At 44.9% G+C, this 20797-nt stretch overlaps 1 protein-coding gene across 2 annotated transcripts in view; it reads left to right on the plus strand.

The window, feature by feature from the left end:
• Positions 1-20797, plus strand: part of jmjd1cb (jumonji domain containing 1Cb) — a 336498-nt gene that overhangs the window by 271001 nt on the left and 44700 nt on the right. For both annotated transcript variants that reach the window (XM_056296610.1, XM_056296611.1), the window contains 4 exons: positions 9023-9195; positions 10225-10384; positions 10544-13145; positions 19298-19499. In XM_056296610.1, the coding sequence (XP_056152585.1) occupies positions 9023-9195; positions 10225-10384; positions 10544-13145; positions 19298-19499 (3137 nt within the window). The remainder of the gene's footprint in view (positions 1-9022; positions 9196-10224; positions 10385-10543; positions 13146-19297; positions 19500-20797) is intronic.

A 20797-nucleotide genomic window follows, 5' to 3' on the forward strand; every position in this document is an offset into this window, starting at 1 on the left:
AGGTAGCGCAGGTTGAAAACTGTAGAGAGAGGTAGCGCAGGTTGAAAACTGTAGAGAGGTAGCGCAGGTTAAAAACTGTAGAGAGGTAGCCGGGTTAAAAACTGTACAGAGGTAGCGCGGGTTAAAAACTGTAGAGAGGTAGCGCAGGTTGAAAACTGGAGAGAGGTAGCGGGGGTTAAAAACTGTAGAGAGGTAGCGCGGGTTAAAAACTGTAGAGAGGTAGCGCAGTTGAAAACTGTAGAGAGAGGTAGCGCGGGTTAAAAACTAGAGACAGGTAGCGTGGATTAAAAACTATACAGACAGGTAGCGAGGGTTAAAAACAGCAGAGAGAGGTAGCGCAGGTTAAAAACTGTAGAGAGAGGTAGCGCAGGTTAATAACTAGAGAGAGGTAGTGCGGGTTAAAAACAGTAGAGAGAGGTAGCGCAGGTTAAAACTGTAGAGAGAGGTAGTGCGGGTTAAAAGCAGCAGAGAGAGAGGCAGCGCGGGTTTAAAACAGCAGAGAGGCAGTGTGGGTTAAAACAGTAGAGAGAGGTAATGCGGGTTAACTGTGGAGAAGGGTAGTGCGGGTTAAAAACTGTAGAGAGAGAGGTAGCGCCGGTTAAAACCTGTAGAGAGGTAGCGCAGGTTGAAAACTGTAGAGAGGTAGCGCAGGTTAAAAACTGTAGAGAGGTAGCGCAGGTTAAAAACTGTAGAGAGGTAGCGCAGGTTAAAAACTGTAGAGAGGTAGCGCGGGTTAAAAACTGTAGAGAGAGGTAGCGCAGGTTAAAAACTGTAGAGAGGTAGCGCGGGTTAAAAACTGTAGAGAGAGAGGTAGCGCAGGTTAAAAACTGTAGAGAGGTAGCGCAGGTTAAAAACTGTAGAGAGAGAGGTAGCGCCGGTTAAAACCTGTAGAGAGGTAGCGCAGGTTAAAAACTGTAGAGAGAGGTAGCACAGGTTAAAAACTGTAGAGAGAGGTAGCGCAGGTTAAAAACTGTAGAGAGGTAGCGTGGGGTAAAACAGTAGAGAGAGGTAATGCGGGTTAACTGTGGAGAAGGGTAGTGCGGGTTAAAAACTGTAGAGAGAGAGGTAGCGCCGGTTGAAACCTGTAGAGAGGTAGCGCAGGTTGAAAACTGTAGAGAGGTAGCGCAGGTTAAAAACTGTAGAGAGGTAGCGCAGGTTAAAAACTGTAGAGAGGTAGCGCGGGTTAAAAACTGTAGAGAGAGGTAGCGCAGGTTAAAAACTGTAGAGAGGTAGCGCGGGTTAAAAACTGTAGAGAGAGAGGTAGCGCAGGTTAAAAACTGTAGAGAGGTAGCGCGGGTTAAAAACTGTAGAGAGAGAGGTAGCGCCGGTTAAAACCTGTAGAGAGGTAGCGCAGGTTGAAAACTGTAGAGAGAGGTAGCACAGGTTAAAAACTGTAGAGAGAGGTAGCGCGGGTTAAAAACTGTAGAGAGGTAGCGCGGGGTAAAACAGTAGAGAGAGGTAATGCGGGTTAACTGTGGAGAAGGGTAGTGCGGGTTAAAAACTGTAGAGAGAGAGGTAGCGCCGGTTAAAACCTGTAGAGAGGTAGCGCAGGTTGAAAACTGTAGAGAGGTAGCGCCGGTTAAAAACTGTAGAGAGAGGTAGCGCAGGTTAAAAACTGTAGAGAGGTAGCGCGGGTTAAAAACTGTAGAGAGGTAGTGCGGGTTAAAAACTGTAGAGGTAGCGCGGGTTAAAAACTGTAGAGAGAGGTAGCGCAGGTTAAAAACTGTAGAGAGGTAGCGCAGGTTAAAAACTGTAGAGAGGTAGCGCGGGTTAAAAACTGTAGAGAGGTAGTGCGGGTTAAAAACTGTAGAGGTAGCGCGGGTTAAAAACTGTAGAGAGAGGTAGCGCAGGTTAAAAACTGTAGAGAGGTAGCGCAGGTTAAAACTGTAGAGAGGTAGCGCAGGTTAAAAACTGTAGAGAGGTAGCGCGGGTTAAAAACTGTAGAGAGGTAGTGCGGGTTAAAAACTGTAGAGGTAGCGCGGGTTAAAAACTGTAGAGAGAGGTAGCGCAGGTTAAAAACTGTAGAGAGGTAGCGCAGGTTAAAAACTGTAGAGAGGTAGCGCGGGTTAAAAACTGTAGAGAGGTAGTGCGGGTTAAAAACTGTAGAGGTAGCGCGGGTTAAAAACTGTAGAGAGAGGTAGCGCAGGTTAAAAACTGTAGAGAGGTAGCGCAGGTTAAAACTGTAGAGAGAGGTAGTGCGGGTTAAAAGCAGCAGAGAGAGAGGCAGCGCGGGTTTAAAACAGCAGAGAGGCAGTGTGGGTTAAAACAGTAGAGAGAGGTAATGCGGGTTAACTGTGGAGAAGGGTAGTGCGGGTTAAAAACTGTAGAGAGAGAGGTAGCGCCGGTTAAAACCTGTAGAGAGGTAGCGCAGGTTGAAAACTGTAGAGAGGTAGCGCAGGTTAAAAACTGTAGAGAGGTAGCGCGGGTTAAAAACTGTAGAGAGAGGTAGCGCAGGTTAAAAACTGTAGAGAGGTAGCGCGGGTTAAAAACTGTAGAGAGGTAGCGCGGGTTGAAAACTGTAGAGAGAGGTAGTGCAGGTTAAAAACTGTAGAGAGGTAGCGCGGGTTAAAAACTGTAGAGAGGTAGCGTGAGTTAAAAACTGCAGAGAGGTAGCGCAGGTTGAAAACTGTAGAGAGAGGTAGCGCAGGTTAAAAACTGTAGAGAGAGGTAGCGCGGGTTAAAAACTGTAGAGATGTAGCGCAGGTTGAAAACTAGAGAGAGGTAGCGCGGGTTAAGAACTGTAGAGAGGTAGCGCGGGTTAAAAACTAGAGAGAGAGGTAGCGCGGGTTAAAACCTGTAGAGAGGTAGCGCAGGTTGAAAACTGTAGAGAGAGTTAGCGCAGGTTAAAAACTAGAGAGGTAGCACGGGTTAAAAACTGCAGAGGTAGCGTGGGTTAAAAACTGTAGAGAGGTAGCGCAGGTTGAAAACTGTAGAGAGAGGTAGCGCAGGTTGAAAACTGTAGAGAGGTAGCGCAGGTTGAAAACTGTAGAGAGGTAGCGCAGGTTGAAAACTGTAGAGAGAGGTAGCGCCGGTTAAAAACTGTAGAGAGGTAGCGCAGGTTAAAAATTGTAGAGAGGTAGCCGGGTTAAAAACTGTAGAGGTAGCGCGGGTTAAAAACTGTAGAGAGGTAGCGCAGGTTGAAAACTGTAGAGAGAGGTAGCGCGGGTTAAAAACTGTAGAGAGGTAGCGCGGGTTAAAAACTGTAGAGAGGTAGCGCAGGTTAAAAACAGTAGAGAGAGGTAGCGCAGGTTAAAACTGTAGAAAGAGGTAGCGCAGGTTAAAAGCAGCAGAGAGAGAGGCAGCGCGGGTTTAAAACAGCAGAGAGAGGCAGTGCGGGTGAAAACTGCAGAGAGGCAGTGTGGGTTAAAACAGTAGAGAGAGGTAATGCGGGTTAACTGTGGAGAAGGGTAGTGCGGGTTAAAAATTGTAGAGAAGGGTAGTGCGGGTTAACTGTAGAGAAGGGTATTGCGGGTTAAAAACTGTAGCGAGAGAGGTAGCGCCGGTTAAAACCTGTAGAGAGGTAGCGCAGGTTGAAAACTGTAGAGAGGTAGCGCAGGTTAAAAACTGTAGAGAGAGGTAGCGCAGGTTAAAAACTGTAGAGAGGTAGCGCGGGTTAAAAACTGTAGAGAGGTAGTGCGGGTTAAAAACTGTAGAGGTAGCGCGGGTTAAAAACTGTAGAGAGAGGTAGCGCAGGGTAAAAACTGTAGAGAGGTAGCGCGGGTTAAAAACTGTAGAGAGAGAGGTAGCGCCGGTTAAAACCTGTAGAGAGGTAGCGCAGGTTGAAAACTGTAGAGAGAGGTAGCACAGGTTAAAAACTGTAGAGAGAGGTAGCATGGGTTAAAAACTGTAGAGAGGTAGCGTGGGGTAAAACAGTAGAGAGAGGTAATGCGGGTTAACTGGAGAAGGGTAGTGCGGGTTTGAAATTGTAGAGAAGGGTAGTGCGGGTTAACTGTAGAGAAGGGTAGTGTGGGTTAAAAACTGTAGGGAAGGGTAGCGCGGGTTAAAAACTGTAGAGAGAGGTAACGTGGGTTAAAAACTAGACAGTGGTAGCGCAGGTTAAAAACTCTAGAGAGAGGTAGCGCAGGTTAAAAGCAGCAGAGAGAGGTAGCGTGGGTTAAAAACTAGACAGTGGTAGCGCAGGTTAAAAGCAGCAGAGAGTGGTAGCGTGGGTTAAAAACTAGACAGTGGTAGCGCAGGTTAAAAACTCTAGAGAGAGGTAGCGTGGGTTAAAAACAGCAGAGAGACTTCTGGTTATGCGATGTAGGTAGAGGACGCATGGCTGAGGGCTCCCAGCCTACTTTTTAACAAAACTTGTTTTACCTAGCTTTTCCTTTGAGACTTTGACAAATAAGGCCTCGTAAGACTTACTTTAGCGATATCTTGTGAAATGAGCCACTGTAAACGCGCCAAACCAGCAAGTAGCGTCGACAAAACTCCAGCTAATGCTAACCGTGCGTATGCTAACGTTTCCAAGAACGCAGCCGAGAAGCTAGCAGCATTTGCTAACAACCCTTCGAAAGTGACAGAAACCGGAGATACCACAGCTGATATGCTCATTTCCATGGATCATCTGTCTGCAGAATTCGAAAAGCAGAGGAGGTCACTTAGGGATGATGTTTCTTCCCTGATCCAAGAGTCCACTAAACCCCTGCAAGCCTCACTGGACTCCTTGCAGGCGACAGTGAACTTGTTCCAAAAGCGCCTTACCTCTGTGGAGTCTGTAACCAGTGACAACTTTGAACGTTCAACTGCAGCTGAGTCCACCATCAAAACGCTCCGAACCCAAACCTGTCTCTGCAGGACCGAATCGACAACCTCGAGAGCCAATCTTGGAGGGCCAATCTCCATGTACTGAACATTCCTGAAGGTAGTGAGGACGGTAAAGATCCGGTGAAGTTCATGTTGGAGATGCTGATGCAAATAATGGGTCCTGATGTCTTTTCTGCACCGCCTGAGCTGGAGAGAGCACACCGGACCCCGACCTTCAAATCCGGCCGAGGAACATCCCCCCACACATTCCTAGTTTGCTTTTCCAGATTCCAGCAGAAGGAAGCTGCATTGCGCTGGGCCAGGATCCACAAGCTGAAGTACCAAGGAGCAGTTATAAGGGTTTATCAAGACCTCAGCACGGGAATCGCTAAAAAGCGAGCCGCATTTAATGACATCAGACAAGCTCTGTACCAAAACAACGTGCGGTTCCACCTGCTGTACCCGGCTCGGCTGCGTGTGATGTACGGAGACGACTCGCACACCTTTGACTCCCCTGATGAAGCTCAGAAGTTTTATGATCAGAAGATAGATTAAAAAGTAGGCCAGCAAAACGGCTGTTTTGAACCACACTGGTTGGAGACTGTTGATTACCTGGACTGCTTTGAAAATGGGTAGGGCTATGTTTACCGTTTGAACTCACCCCCTCAACAGCCCTGGGACTGAAGATACGGTCACTCGCTGTATTATTGCTGGGCTACGTTAACTCATTTCTGTTCAGCTTACTCATTATAGAGACGTCGCCTACCCCCTTTTTTCTTCTTTTTTCTCTCTTTTCTTTTCTTTTTTGTATTACCATCATAGGTGGTGCCTTCATACATATATTGATTGTTCACCTGGCCTACAGATGTTGTTCGGTTCAATCTTTAATTTATTTTTTTCCTTGAGTATGATAAACTCTTAATATTTGATTGCTGGTAGCCTTCTTTGTTGAAAGAGTAAGGTTGTATTACATAAAAAAATTCAGTTCAGTGCATCCACTGTTATTTCAGATCCACAGGGATGCTATGTTATGGTGTCTGGGTTCCTTCTCCACGAACCTGTCATTTTGGTTAATTTTTACGCCCCAAATTGGGATGATGATAAATTTATAGAAAGAGTCATGTCATTAATACCAGATTTGAACTCACAACAATTGATCTTTGGTGGTGATCTGAACTTTGTAATTAATCCAGTACTAGACCGTTCTAATCCTAAATCCACAACCCTTTCAAAAATGGCCAAATTACTGTCACTCTTTATGGATCAGATAGGAGGTGTCGACCCTTGGCGTTCCTTATTTCCTCAAAATCAACCCTTCTTCTTTTCCCCAGTTCATCAATCGTATAGTAGAATAGACTATTTCTTCATTGATAGAACGCTTCTCCCCTATGTCACTAAAACTGAATATATGACTATAATCGAATCAGATCATGCCCCTGTGTTACTAGATATCACATTTCCTCTTAACAATTTGGAACACTCTCCTTGGAAATTAGAAAAAACTTTATTGGCTGATAAAGCCTTTTGTGTATTGATATCTAAAAAAATTGATGACTTTATCGAATTCAATAAAAAAGATATTTCCCCATCGATGCTTTGGGAAACATTGAAAGCTGTAATCAGGGGCGAGATTGCCATATTCAGCTAGATTCAATAAGATGCAAAGGCTTAATTGGACCAGCTCATTAAATCTATAGATACAGTGGATGCTCTGTACTCTACTGCCCCATCCCCTGAGCTCTTTAAAAGGAAGCACGACCTCCAAACCCAATATAACTTGTTATCAACTAGAAAGACAGAACGACTCTTACTAAAATCACATGGATTCGTCTATGAGCATAGTGAAAAGGCTGGTCGTCTCTTAGCACACCAGCTTAAGTGCCAAGCGGTTGCTCAACAGATCCCACAAACTAGGAAACCAAATGGGGAGTTAACTATTAACCCAGAAGAAATTAATAAAACATTCGCCTCATATTACTCAAACCTATATACGTCAGAAGCAACAAGTGACAGTATTGATATGGAATTTTTTTTTAATTATCTCCAGGCTCCTTCTATCAATGCAAGTCATAGGACTGAGACTGAACTCCCACTACAACAGACAGAAATCATTAACGCAATAATGGCGATGTAAAGTGGTTAAACGCCTGGCCCGGATGGGTACCCAATAGAGTTTTCTGAAACATTTTCTAACAAATTGTCTATAATTTTACTTGATATGTTTAATGATTCTCTGTCTTGTGGGTCACTGCCACAAACACTGACCGAAGCATCAATTGCTCTCCTGCTTAAGCCAGGTAAAGATAACACAGATTGTGGTTCATATAGACCCATTTCTCTCCTAAACTGTGATTTGAAGATCCTAGCCAAAGCTCTTGCCCTACGCTTAGAAACCACAGTGCATGAAGTGATATCGGTTGACCAAACCGGCTTCATTTCGGGACGACATTCATTCACAAATATCCGTCGGCTTTTGAATATTATTCACTCTCCTGCATCCAGTGAGGTACCAGAGGTGGTCATCTCACTGGATGCAGAGAAAGCTTTTGACAGGGTCGAATGGGAAATTTTGTTCACTTGTTTAAAAAAATGTGGGTATGGTCCTAATTTTATTTCATGGATTAAGCTTTTGTATACTTCACCAAAAGCCTCAGTTGTTACAAATGGTAAACAATCACAATACTTCAAGCTGTCAAGAGCGACCCGTCAGGGTTGCCCACTCAGTCCACTATTATTTGCTTTAGCTATAGAGCCCTTATCCATTCCACTTATATCGTTACCATCTATAAGTGGAATTCATAGAGGAGGAATAGAGCGTAGGTTGTCTTTATACGCTGATGATTTATTATTATATGTTTCAGATCTAGTTCTAAGCACACCTCACATTATCCATGCTTTGGAGAGCTTCGGTACATTCTCTGGGTATAAAGTAAACTTTGTCAAAAGTGAATGTTACCCTGTTAATGACTTGGCTCTTCAAATACAGGATAATGTCTTACCATTCCAAATGTCTAGAAATGGCTTTAAATGTTTGGGCATTAATATCACGAGAAACATGCAAAGTCTTTATCAGGAAAACTTTTCTCCTTTATTTGAGAAAGTCAGACTAGACCTGAAAAAGTGAAAGTCAATGCACTTGTCCTTGGCAGGAAAAGTGAATTGTATTAAAATGAATGTACTCCCCAAATTCCTTTATTTGTTTCAATGTATCCCACTTTATCTTCCTAAATCCTTTTTTAAATCCATTGATAAGGCTTTCATTTCATTCATATGGAGCGATAAGATCCCTAGAATACGTATAGAATTACTACAAAGGCCTAAATTACAGGGTGGCTTAGCTCTTCCAAATCTTTGCTATTACTATTGGGCTGCAAATGTTCAAAAAATTATGTATCGGCTTCACTCGCCAGATACAGACTGGTGTGACTTTGAGGCTGCATCTTGTATCTCATCATCTCTCACAGCCCTGGTCACTTCCAGCTCTCCTCTTTCTATTACACACTTTACTAACAACCCAGTCGTCATCAATACCCTCAAGATATGGTTTCAATTTAGACGGAACTTTGGGTTCAAACATTGTCTTAGCATGAGTCCTATATGCAATAATCATCTTTTTCCCCCAGCTAGATTAGACTCTGCATTCTCTTTTTGGCAAAGACAAGGTATTTCAAAATTTAAAGATATGTACATAAACTGTGTATTTGCAAGCTTGGGTGGTTGGGGTGTTTGTGTAAAATAAAAAAGAAAAATGGAGATAGTCTAATTTCATGCCTATTGTATTTTGCACTTGTTAACATCTCCAAATAAAAAGATTATTCAAAAATAAAAACTGTAGAGCGGGGTAGCGTGGGTTAAAAACTGTAGAGAGAGGCAGCGCAGGTTAAAAACAGTAGAGAGGTAGTGCGGGTTAAAAACAGCAGAGAGAGGCAGCGTGTGTTAAAAGAGAGACTTTGAGAAAAGGGAGAGACATTTGGCAGGACATGGACCTGAATGAAGTAAGGCATGACAAACAGTTGAGGGTAGATAAAAAGATAGGGAAGAGGGACAGAGGAAACACTGCAGGCTTGTTTGCACACATCTTTTTAACCTATGACTTGCATGACACATTATTGTCCAGCTGTATGTGGATCTGAGTGAGGTTTGAGACTCTCATACTTAATATGCGTATGTGTGTGTTTATGTTTTGCACATCTGTGTCTAAGTTGTGGTTCGGTTGCATCTCATGTATGTGTAGGTTTGTGTCTTTTTTAAGTGTCTATATATTTCTTCCCAGAAGTCGGCGAGTCCATGGCTGCACCAAGCTGCAGGCAGTTCCAGTGACAGTCTGGGCCTGTTGAGCCATGTCCCCGTCCGCCCTGCCAGTGCAGATGCTCACCGAGCTCCTGTTAAGATGAACACACACACCAGCCCACCACTCTCCAAGACCACCGTGGAGCTTCACAAAGAGTACGTAGCTGTGTGGACTGATAAATAAAGAACTCTTTTCTCTGCTTATTGTAAACTGACGCTAATTTGCAGATCCACTCCAGCATGTAGGATTAAGCCTATAAATGTGTTATTATTTTGTTCACAAAGTTATTCTACTTTTGAGCCCCATTAATTCCTGTAATTTGTTGCTACCACTTATTTTGTGGAGGACTTGTTATGGTATCAAACTCAGAAAAAAAGTGTGGACTAGGTTGCCTGTGTTACCTCCGGTTTGGTCGGGCATCCCTGCAGACACAATTGGCCGTGTCTGCGGGTGGGAAGCTGGATGTGAGTATGTGTCCTGGTCACTGCACTAGTGCCTCCTCTGGTCGGTTGGTGCACCTGTTCGGGGGGGAGGAACTGGGGGGAATAGCGTGGTCCTTCCACGCGCTACGTCTCTCTGGTGAAACTCCTCACTGTCAGATGAAAAGAAGTGGCTGGTGACTCCACATGTATCAGAGGAGGCATGTGTAAGTCTGCACCTCTCCCCGAATTGGGGTAATTGGCCAGGTACAACTGGGGAGAAAAGGGGTGGGTATGGACTAGGGAAGATACAGGTTCCAAATCCCATTTAAGATGCAGTGGAGGTTGAGTGATCCAATGGAATGTGTGTCTCCCAGATAAATAACTTCATATCTATGTTACGTGAAATTTACCTCCATGTTGACTAGTGTTCAGTTGAAAGCAGTTCAATATGAAACCTTTTCTAAAATGCATACATTTTAATTCTAAAGCTGATTACTAAAGCAAGAGTGTGATTTGATTTGTTTTTGTTTTTTTTAGTTGTTACCATCATTCAGGGAGGGACATATCAGTGTCAATGGCTAGTACGTCCTAAAATTCACCAGCTCCTTCACAATTCATGGTTTACCATCCAATAGAGAAGTGTAAAGGGCTGGAGAAATACGTGATAATACATAAGAAAGCTTTGAACTTACTTTAACCATGATGACAAATGTAGAATTCTGTCTTTCTGTGTCTTTTGTCCTTCTGTCTCATGTCTTTCAGTGATAAGAAAAGTTTTGTAGACCCAATTCGAACCCTGTCATTGGCCCAGCTGAAGCAGGAGCAGACAGACAGGAGTCGAACACCCACAGGGAAGGACAGCCACCTGCAGCGTCTCTATCTGGAGGCCCACATCAAGCAAACCCGCCTGTCGCAGACACAGGTACACACAACAACAAGCTGCACCTTAAGACTTGAAAGGCCAGGATGATGCTCGTTCATTGGCTGAGAGTGATTCCATCATAAGCAAGTTGTTTTGAAATTGCGAGCAAGTAAAGAAGTTGGAAAACCACTTGCCAGTATTTTGTTTTCTTTTCCTCAGGAAGCTGTGCAAGCAGCAGAGCGAGCCAGCAAATACAAAGAGGAGAACCTGCGAATCCTTCAGGAGAGCATTGAGGTTGCTCCATTTACGGCCAAGATTCAGCGCTCCAACGACCCAGGGATGGACAGAGAGAGGGACAGAGAAAGAGACCGAGAGCCACCCTTCCCTGCCCACATTCCCTCTCTTGCTACCATCAGCCCAAAGGCTGTCCACTCCCACCACCATCCCCAACCTCATGTCATTCAGTCAGAGAAAAGCAATTACTTTACCACGCTGTCTAATAGTGTAGTGAATGAGCCTCCAAGACTCTACCCCTCCAAGGAACTCAATTCTTATTATGAGAAAGTATCTATTGGGGCTCCAGGAGTAGTGGCCACTGCTGGGTCTGCAGTGCCTAGTCAAGGAGCTTTGTCCCTGGGCAGCTATGGCTCCAAGGTCTCCCTCTCCAAGCCACCTCCACTCATCAAGCACCAGCCTGAAGGAGGAGAGGGTTTAGCAGGGAAAATCACTGAGCAACTCAGCCAGCATGTGGCACTTGTCCAACAGCAACATCATGCTGGGATAGAGAGGCTAGAACGGCGCAGCCCTGCCATCTCTACTTCCTCATCTGTTTCCTCTTCCTCCCTGACCCCTAACCACCACCATCATCATCATCATCACCAGCAACAGCTCAGGGGAATGCCATCTCTACATCGAGCACCTGTGTTCCACCCACCTACGCAGCACGCACTGGAACGAAAAGAGGCTGCTGAACGAGAACGAGAGCGGGAACGAGAAAAGGAAAGAGAGAGAGAGAGGGCCGGCTATGGCGGGCGCCTTTCCCCGCCAACTCTCACACCCATTCAGCCAGTGAGCTTATCAGCTGCCGGTAGTAAAAGGTCAATGGAGCAGCAGAAGCCCCCTACACTACTACCAGAGCTCAGGGAGGTCAAAGGTCATGGAATGGCTACTACTGCTGCCTCTGTGACCTCAGCCTCTGGTGTCGAGATTGAAGGGTGGAAGAGTGGGGAAATTATTCAAGACAGAAGTGGAGAAAGAGGAGCATGGCTCTCTGGAGAGAAAGGAGGTGGGGGGGTGCGGAGCAAACCCCAAGCAGCTATGGCGTCAGTCATTGTGCGTCCATCAACTTGCATTAAATATGAAGGCAGCTCACATGTCGGTGCTAATACAACTGGTGCTATAATACACAAAGACCTACCCAAAGGGAGGCTGTACCCAGTCAAGCCTGAAGGAGAATGCCCAAGACAGGGAGAGAATGTTAAAGAGCTTAGAAGTAGCCCTGGTACAGGTAGGGTTATCCAACATAACACTAACCTGGATGACATCTGCGGACAATATAAAAAAAGTTTTATGCAAAGCATGCAGGGACCTTTTGGAGCTAGTAACATGAACTCGGTGTGCAGGACTGAGATTTCATCCTCACCAGAATTCGGTCTACTGAGTAAAAGTGGACTTACTACCCCTGATTTGGGTTACACCATTTCATCAAGGAGTGAAATCACATCCCATAAAAATGGGGTTAGTGGCCGGATGCTGAGCCAGTTAGGACCAGGAGAGCACCAGGAGGGTTTGGGTTCATGCACCTCATCCCCAGGGGGTTCTTTGCTACCCACTAGTCCAGCAGGGACTCCACACCCAAGTCCCAGCCTCACCTCAATGTCCAGCTCCATCTCTGGCACCAGCCATGCCTTTTCTCCCTCCTTTGTTCACCTTAAAAAGCACAAAGCTGCTTTGGCTGCAGCCCAGTCAAGAAATAGCTTGACCAATGCTTCCTCTAACACACCTGGAAACTCCTCTCTGACCTCTAATTTAGTAGACAAGGCCCCTCCTCATAGTTGTCCTCCTTCACTTCCTTCCAACCAAGCCTCATCTTCCTCCATCAACAGTGCTAGCAGCAGCTCACTAAGCAGTAGCACCACTCAAGACAAGTCTAGCCCTCTTCCCAATGGCCAGCCTTCAGGACTGGCAGGACCAGGCTCAACAGCCAGTGGACAGCCCAGTAACTATCATAAACTGAAAAAAGCCTGGCTGACTCGGCATTCAGAAGAAGATAGGAACACAACTACTTGTACCACTACTACTACTACTACTACTACCACTACTACTAGTAGTAGTAGTAGTAGTAGTAGTAGTAGTAGTAAATCAGAGAAGTTGCCTGGCGCTACTAGCACAGGTAATACTGGAAATAATACCCCTGCCATGTCGGAAATGATCAAACCATGTTCCGTAAATCTTATTGCCTCTACCTCCGGTGACATGGAGAAGAGTAAGGAAAGTGGAAACAAAGGAGGCGAGAGAGAAAGGCAGCCAGAGGAGAAAACAGGAGGAACTGGAGGGGACGAGAGGAAAGCAACACCTCCTACTAGGCGGGGGAACAAGCGGGCATACGACTCAGGCTCAGAGAGTGGAGGGGATGACTCAGATGCAAGTGAGAGCAAGATTGAGGGGCGTGCCAAGCGTCAGCCAAAACCAACATACAAGAAGAAACAAAACGACATGGCTAGGAAGAAAGGAGACAATGAAAAGGAGGAAGATGAAGTGAAGCCCAATGGCATCTTCAGATCAGCCCGAGAGAAAACCAAACTCAAGCTAGCCAGTAGCAGTAAGTCGTATATCTAGCATTAGTTCACAACAACTTGTAAATTGAGGTTTTGGTGGCATGCCCAGGGACACATTTTTGATGATGACATCATTTTGACTGTGACACCTCTATTAAGTAATGATTGCTCTAACCACCAAGCTGCCCTGTAGTATTTAAACTGTTCCATTCTATATAACAGCACCCCCACTGCACACCATTTAGCTGTAATACTTTCACTGCACACCATTTAGATGTAGCACAGGAATGAGAATTTGGTACAATATAAAGGTTAACACCATTGTGTCGTCTGATGAGGGAACAAAACTGACCTTTTCAAGCATGGATACCAGCTTGCTTAGCATGTATGAAAAACCTAGAAGCCACATCTGAAATTTACCAGCATTTGTTTCAAAGTTGAAGTTTCACACTATTCTCCTGGCAAGTGTGGAGTTTAGATGATTAAAACGGTTGGTATAGGTGAAAGAAGCTCATAAGGGTGTCAGGAAGAAACTAGTTAGCATCAGCAAGACAACTGCTCATGGCTACCCATCTAAGCCAAGAGCATTAAGGTCTGTTCTAAGCTTCAAACAAAGTTTTGCTGAGCATGTCAGATAACATCAAAAAGCTCATTTGTGACGGTCAGATTTGGGGGTCAATGTCCAATTTTTTTTGATTTTTTTTTTTTGGAACTTTCTTAAACTAGTGTTTCATCCACTCTCCATGGTGATTGGCCAGGTATGCTTAGTTGTGAAAATGGGTAGGATTTTAAGTGGCGTGCAAATATGAAATATTATAATATTATTACTCTATAATATTGTATAGTTGTGTGAAGCATGAACACAATCTTCACACAACTACTACCACCACCGTGTTGATGGCTCACCATAAAAGGAGGGTAAAGTTTTTGAGACTTGGTCTTATCTGCATTAAGCAGCTCAACAACATTTCTTGTTTTCGATGGTGATGAACAGGTTGATGGACAAGATCAGGCAGGAGTCTCCGTGGGCTATGATGTTTGTGGATGACATTGTGATCTGTAGCGAGAGTAGGGTGCAGGTTGAGGAGAGCCTGGAGAAGTGGAGGTATGCACTGGAGAGAAGAGGAATGAAAGTCAGTAGGAGCAAGACAGAATACCTATGCGTGAATGAGAGGGAGGACAGTGGAATGGTGAGGATGCAAGGAGTAGAGATGATGAAGGTGGATGAGTTTAAATACTTGGGGTCGACTGTCCAAAGTAACGGGGAGTGCAGGAGAGAGGTGAAGAAGAGAGTGCAGGCAGGGTGGAGTGGGTGGAGAAGAGTGTCAGGAGTGATTTGTGACAGAAGGGTACCAGCAAGAGTTAAAGGCAAGGTTTACAAGATGGTAGTGAGACCAGCTATGTTATATGGTTTGGAGACAGTGGCACTGAGGAAAAGACAGGAGGAGGAGCTGGAGGTGGCAGAGCTGAAGATGCTAAGATTTTCACTGGGAGTAACGAAGAAGGACAGGATTAGGAACGAGTATATTAGAGGGACAGCTCAGGTTGGACGGTTTGGAGACAAAGCAAGAGAAGCAAGATGGAGATGGTTTGGACATGTGTGGAGGAGAGATGCTGGGTATATTGGGAGAAGGATGCTGAATATGGAGCTGCCAGGGAAGAGGAGAAGAGAAAGGCCATAGAGGAGGTTTATGGATGTGGTGAGGGAGGACATGCAGGTGGCTGGTGTGACAGCAGAAGGTGCAGAGGACAGGAAGAAATGGAAACGGATGATCCGCTGTGGCGCCCCCTGACGGGAGCAGCCGAAAGTAGTAGTAGAGTCTCATCTGCGTTAAGATCCAGTTAAGATAAGCAGTGAAAAGAAACGTCTGCTATACCCTTCATGTATGTTCATTATTTTGTTGGAAACACATAAGCAAGGTATGACTAAAGGCTGGGCAAAACCACCAGGGAGCCAACTTTCTCTCACCGCCAACTGTGTGAGGTCAGTGTGGGTCACAATGCTTACAACTCTTGAATTACTGTTCGCCACATAGCATTGCTCTTTTCCTTTGCTGTCTCAACTTCATGGCTACATTAGTCTCGGCTGTTTGATATCATGGCCCTTTGCAATGTGTTTATTGTGGAAGTTAATATTGCATTGATGATAAAATTAGCTGCGTTGTGCAGCCCTACATGACAGTACACAGTTAGTACATACCTAGCTACAGTTGTTCATATGAAAGGAAACAGAACATCTTGCATTCCTCTGTTTTGTTGACAAGAAAAACAAGTTGAAAGCAATTGACTTTTAATCTGGCTTTGCTTCCACTAAAACCTTAGAGAAGATACCCTATAGACGTATATGTGTACAGCTGAACATCACAACCTTATGTGCTTGTTGAGTGCCTCGTTCCAAGACCACAGCATTAATGAGGAGTTGTTTCCCTCTTTGTTGCTGTAACAGCCTCCTCTCTTCTGGGGGGGCTTTCCACTAGACTGTGCAACATGGCTGGGCGGATTCACTCCCATTCAGCCACAGTAGCATTAGTGACGTCGGGCACTGCTGTTGGGTGAGAAGGCCTGGCTTGCAGTCGGCGTTCCAGTTTATCCCTGAGGAGTTCAGTGAGGTTTAGGTCAGGCTTCTGTGCAGGCCAGTCAAGTTCTTCCACACCAAACTAGGCAAACCATGTCTTTGTGGACTGTTTTGTGCACGGGGGCGCTGTTATGCTGAAACAGAAAAGGGCCTTCCCCAAACTGTTTCCACAAACTTGGAAGCACACAGTTCTCTAGATCGTCATCGTACGCTGTAGCATTAAGAGTTCCCTTCAGTGGAACAAAGGGGCATAGCCCAAACCATAAATAACAGCCCCAGACCATTATTCCTCCTCCACCAAACTTTACAGTTGGCACTATGTGTTCGGGCAGGTAGCTGTCTCCTGGCATCCGCTAAACCCAGATTCCTCCATCAGACTGCAGATAGTGATGTGTGATTAATCACTCTGGAGAACTGCTCCAAAATTCACTGGCGGTGTGCTTTACACACTCCAGCCAGCACTCGGCATTGCACATGGTGATCTCAGGCTTGTGCGCGGCTGCTCAACCAAGCCAGTTTTATGAAGCTCCCGATGAACAGTTTATGGGCACCCAGTGGCACTTTGAAAATCAATAGTGAGTGTTGCAACCAAGGACAGATGATTTTTACACATTGCAGCATTCAGCGGTCCCGTTCTGTGAGCTTGTGTGGCCTACTACTGTGCAGCTAAGCTGTAGTTGTTCCAAGACATCTCCACTTAACAACAACAGTCTTACAGTTGACCGGGGCAGCTCTAGCAGGGCAGAACTTTGACCAACTGACTTGTTGGAAAGGTGGCATCCTATGATTGCCACATTTAAAGTCCGTGAGCTCTTCAGTACCACCCATCCCACTACCGCTGTGTGTCTGTGGAGACCGCATGGCTGCATGCTGGATTTTATGCATCTGCTAGCAATGGCTGTGTTAGAAAGTTGTCCACACACACCTGGCCATGTAGGGCACCTGGTTGTCCACACACACCTGGCCATGTAGTGCACCTGGTTGTCCACACACACCTGGCCATGTAGGGCACCTGGTTGTCCACACACACCAGGCCATGTAGTGCACCTGGTTGTCCACACACATCTGGCCATGTAGTGCACCTGGTTGTCAACACACACCTGGCCATGTAGTGTACCTGGTTGTCCACAAACACCTGGCCATATAGGGCACCTGATTGTCCACACACACCTGGCCATGTAGTGTACCTGGTTGTCCACACACACCTGGCCATGTAGTGTACCTGGTTGTCCACCTACACCTGGCCATGTAGTGTACCTGGTTGTCCACGCATACCTGGCCATGTAGTGTACCTGGTTGTCCATGCATACCTGGCCATGTAGTGTACCTGGTTGTCCACGCATACCTGGCCATGTAGTGTACCTGGTTGTCCACACACCTGGCCATGTAGGGCACCTGGTTGAAGTTGAGGAAAATGAAACCTGCTAGGTATTAAATATAGATATTAAATTAAATGTAGGTATTCAATTAAATATAGATATTAAATATAGGTATTACATTAAAATATAGGTATTAAATATAGGTATTACATTAAATATAGGTATTAAATATAGGTATTAAATTGAATATAGATATTAAATATAGGTGTTAAATTAAATATAGATATTAAATATAGGTATTAAATAAAATATAGATATTAAATAAGGTATTAAATATAGATATTAAATTAAATATAGGTATTAAATATAAGTATTACACGTAGGTATTAAATATAGATACTAAATTAAATATAGGTGTTAAATTAAATATAGGTATTAAATATAGGTAATAAATATAGGTATTAAATTAAATATAGGCATTAAATATAGGCATTAAATATAGGTATTAAATATAGGTATTAAATTAAATATAGGCATTAAATATAGGTATTAAATAAAATATAGATATTAAATAAGGTATTAAATATAGATATTAAATTAAATATAGGTATTAAATATAAGTATTACACGTGGGTATTAAATATAGATACTAAATTAAATATAGGTGTTAAATTAAATATAGGTATTAAATATAGGTAATAAATTAAATATAGGTATTAAATATAGGCATTAAATATAGGTATTAAATTAAATATAGGCATTACATTAAATGTAGGTATTAAATTGCATTTCAACTAGTCTTAAAAAGTCTTCAGTTTAACTTGTTGAACCCCTGCATATAGTATTGGTAATATTTTTTTGACAGCCCAGGCATTTGCTGTTGCTTACTCACCACGTCCGTTGTAGGGCAGTTGTTCCCTTAAAGTTCCCCTAAAGTTCCCAAGCTGCACCAGAGTGTAATGACGGCACAGTTTAGTGGTGTTTCACACGTTCAGCAACATCTGCTGGTCTTCAAGTGTGTGTGTGTGTGTGTGTGTGTGTGTGTGTGTGTGTGTGTGTGTGTGTGTGTGTGGCGTTGGCTGAGAATGAAAGTGAGGGGAATGATGGGGGAGGAAGGAAAGACAACAGGAGAGAAGAGGGGGTAACTGGAGGGAAGAGCTGCCAGCAGTAGGTCGGGGTTGTGTTTAGATGATGAGCTCTTCATGTTCCACACCGGGGTATAATCAACATGGATATTAGTGTCTCTCTGGCTATTACACCAGTGTGTGTGTGTGTGTGTGTGTGTGTGTGTGTGTGTGTGTGTGTGTGTGTGTGCTCGTATGAAGTCCACATTTTAGGTGCAGACTATCAGTATATACACATTAAAGTTGGCCTTGGTTTTCATTACTTTTGCAGTAAACCATCTAAACACCCATACAGCCCAGTAAATTCAAAATGATATACTTCCTCCATGATAACATTTAAACACACTGTTGTTTTAAACAACTTCCTGTTTCATGTCATAGGTCAGGGAGAAGGTCCCTGGAGACCTGACATGGGACTTACATAAGACATATAAGACAGGTATCTTGGTGGCACAGTGGTTAGCACGGTCGCCTCACAGCAAGAAGGTCCTGGGTTCGAGCCCCGGGGTAGTCCAACCTTGGGGGTGGTCCCGGGTCGTCCTCTGTGTGGAGTTTGCATGTTCTCCCTGTGTCTGCGTGGGTTTCCTCCGGGGGCTCCGGTTTCCTCCCACAGTCCAAAGACATGTAGGTCAGGTGAATTGGCCGTACTAAATTGTCCCTAGGTGTGTGTGTGGGGGCCCTGTGATGGCCTGGCGGCCTGTCCAGGGTTTTTCCCCACCTGCCGCCCAGTGACTGCTGGGATAGGCTCCAGCATCCCCACCACCCTGAGTAAGCTACACGGTTTGGCTGGTGGATGGGTGGAAGACAGGTTCTGGTGCTCTACAGTGGATCTCAACCTGGGACAGAGGATCCCCGAGGCAGTCTGAGAGAATGTTGAAGGCAGTATGATAATGATTATTGGAAATGAAAGAAATAAAACAGCAAAGGGACTATTCATGTATATCATCATTGCATTTTTGTGAGGAGTACTTTTATTTTGAAGAAAATGGGGGGGGGGGTGCAACCTGAAGACCTGACCCTGTGGTTAATGGTCTGACAGTGCTGTACTGTTTTGGCTTTCCTGCAGCCCAACATAAACAGTAAATATAAGCAGAGGTTGCTGAATGGTACTGATTGAAACATTTTTCCTCCTTACCTGTTGCCCTTCTTCCTGCTCCCAACCTACCCCCCACCCCAAGATGGTATCCCCCGCTCCGTGCTGAAGGACTGGAGGAAGGTGAAGAAGCTGAAGCAGACAGGGGAGTCCTTCTTGCAAGATGACTCGTGCTCAGAAATTGGGCCCAACCTACAGAAGTGTAGGGAGTGCAGGGTGGTCCGCAGCCGGAAGGGAGAGGAACCGGCCCACTCCCCGGTCTTCTGTCGCTTCTACTACTTCAGAAGGTAAAGTAGGAGGCCAACCATAGATGGCCTTATCCTGGTTTCCTTTGTTCTCCTGTGGGGCTGCTCCAGCTTCGTAGGGCTATTGCCGTGGCGTTCTGGTCTGGAGTTGTGTCCCTAGCCCCATGCATGGGAACATACAGAATCTGACCCCCTCAGGTGCAGTGGGTCCAACTCCACAAAGCATCTGTTTAAAACCCTAATGACCTCACGGGGAGAAAAAGGAGGAAAAAAAACCTAACGATTACATACCAGCTCAAGGAACACTGACAGGTCCAGGAGAACAGGTCCAGGAGCACTGAAAGGTCCCAAGTATTAAAAATGTTTAAGCTGGAGAAGGTGTCATCTCATCTCATCTCATCTCAACTGAGATGAGATGAGTTGAGATGAGATGAGAAGGTGTCCTCTCTAGAGACCTGTTCACATCTCTCATGTGCTCCTCAGCAGAAAACATGAAGACGGTCATCGCAGTGGTCTGTCCACCGTGACGTTATCTGCTGCTTCCATGTTGCATGACCTTTTTTCTAACAACCACAGCAAGCCACCGTTATGGTTGTGTGCATTCTTTATTTCTACTCCGTCAGAGTGGGTGTAGAGGTTCATTCTTTATTTTTACTCCGTCAGAGTGGGTGTAGAGGTTCATTCTTTATTTCTACTCCGTCAGACTGGGTGTAGAGGTTCATTCTTTATTTTTACTCCGTCAGAGTGGGTGTAGAGGTTCATTCTTTTATTTCTACTCCATCAGGGTGGGCGTAGAGGTTCATTCTTTATTTCTACTCCATCAGGTTGGGCGTAGAGGTTCATTCTTTATTTCTACTCCGTCAGAGTGGGCGTAGAGGTTCATTCTTTATTTCTACTCCATCAGGGTGGGCGTAGAGGTTCATTCTTTATGTCTACTCCGTCAGGGTGGGCGTAGAGGTTCATTCTTTATGTCTACTCCGTCAGGGTGGGTGTAGGGGTTCATTCTTTATGTCTACTCTGTCAGGGTGGGCGTAGGGTTCGTTCTTTATTTCTACTCCGTCAGGGTGGACGTAGAGGTTCATTCTTTTATTTCTACTCCGTCAGGGTGGGCGTAGGGTTCGTTCTTTATTTCTACTCCGTCAGGGTGGACGTAGAGGTTCATTCTTTTATTTCTACTCCATCAGGGTGGGCGTAGAGGTTCAGTCTTTATTTCTACTCCGTCAGGGTGGGCATAGAGGTTCAGTCTTTATTTCTACTCCGTCAGAGTGGGCGTAGAGGTTCATTCTTTATTTCTACTCCGTCAGAGTGGGCGTAGAGGTTCATTCTTTATTTCTACTCCG

Source organism: Lampris incognitus, chromosome 17 (genome assembly GCF_029633865.1).
Source record: "Lampris incognitus isolate fLamInc1 chromosome 17, fLamInc1.hap2, whole genome shotgun sequence".
Lineage (NCBI taxonomy): Eukaryota > Metazoa > Chordata > Actinopteri > Lampriformes > Lampridae > Lampris > Lampris incognitus.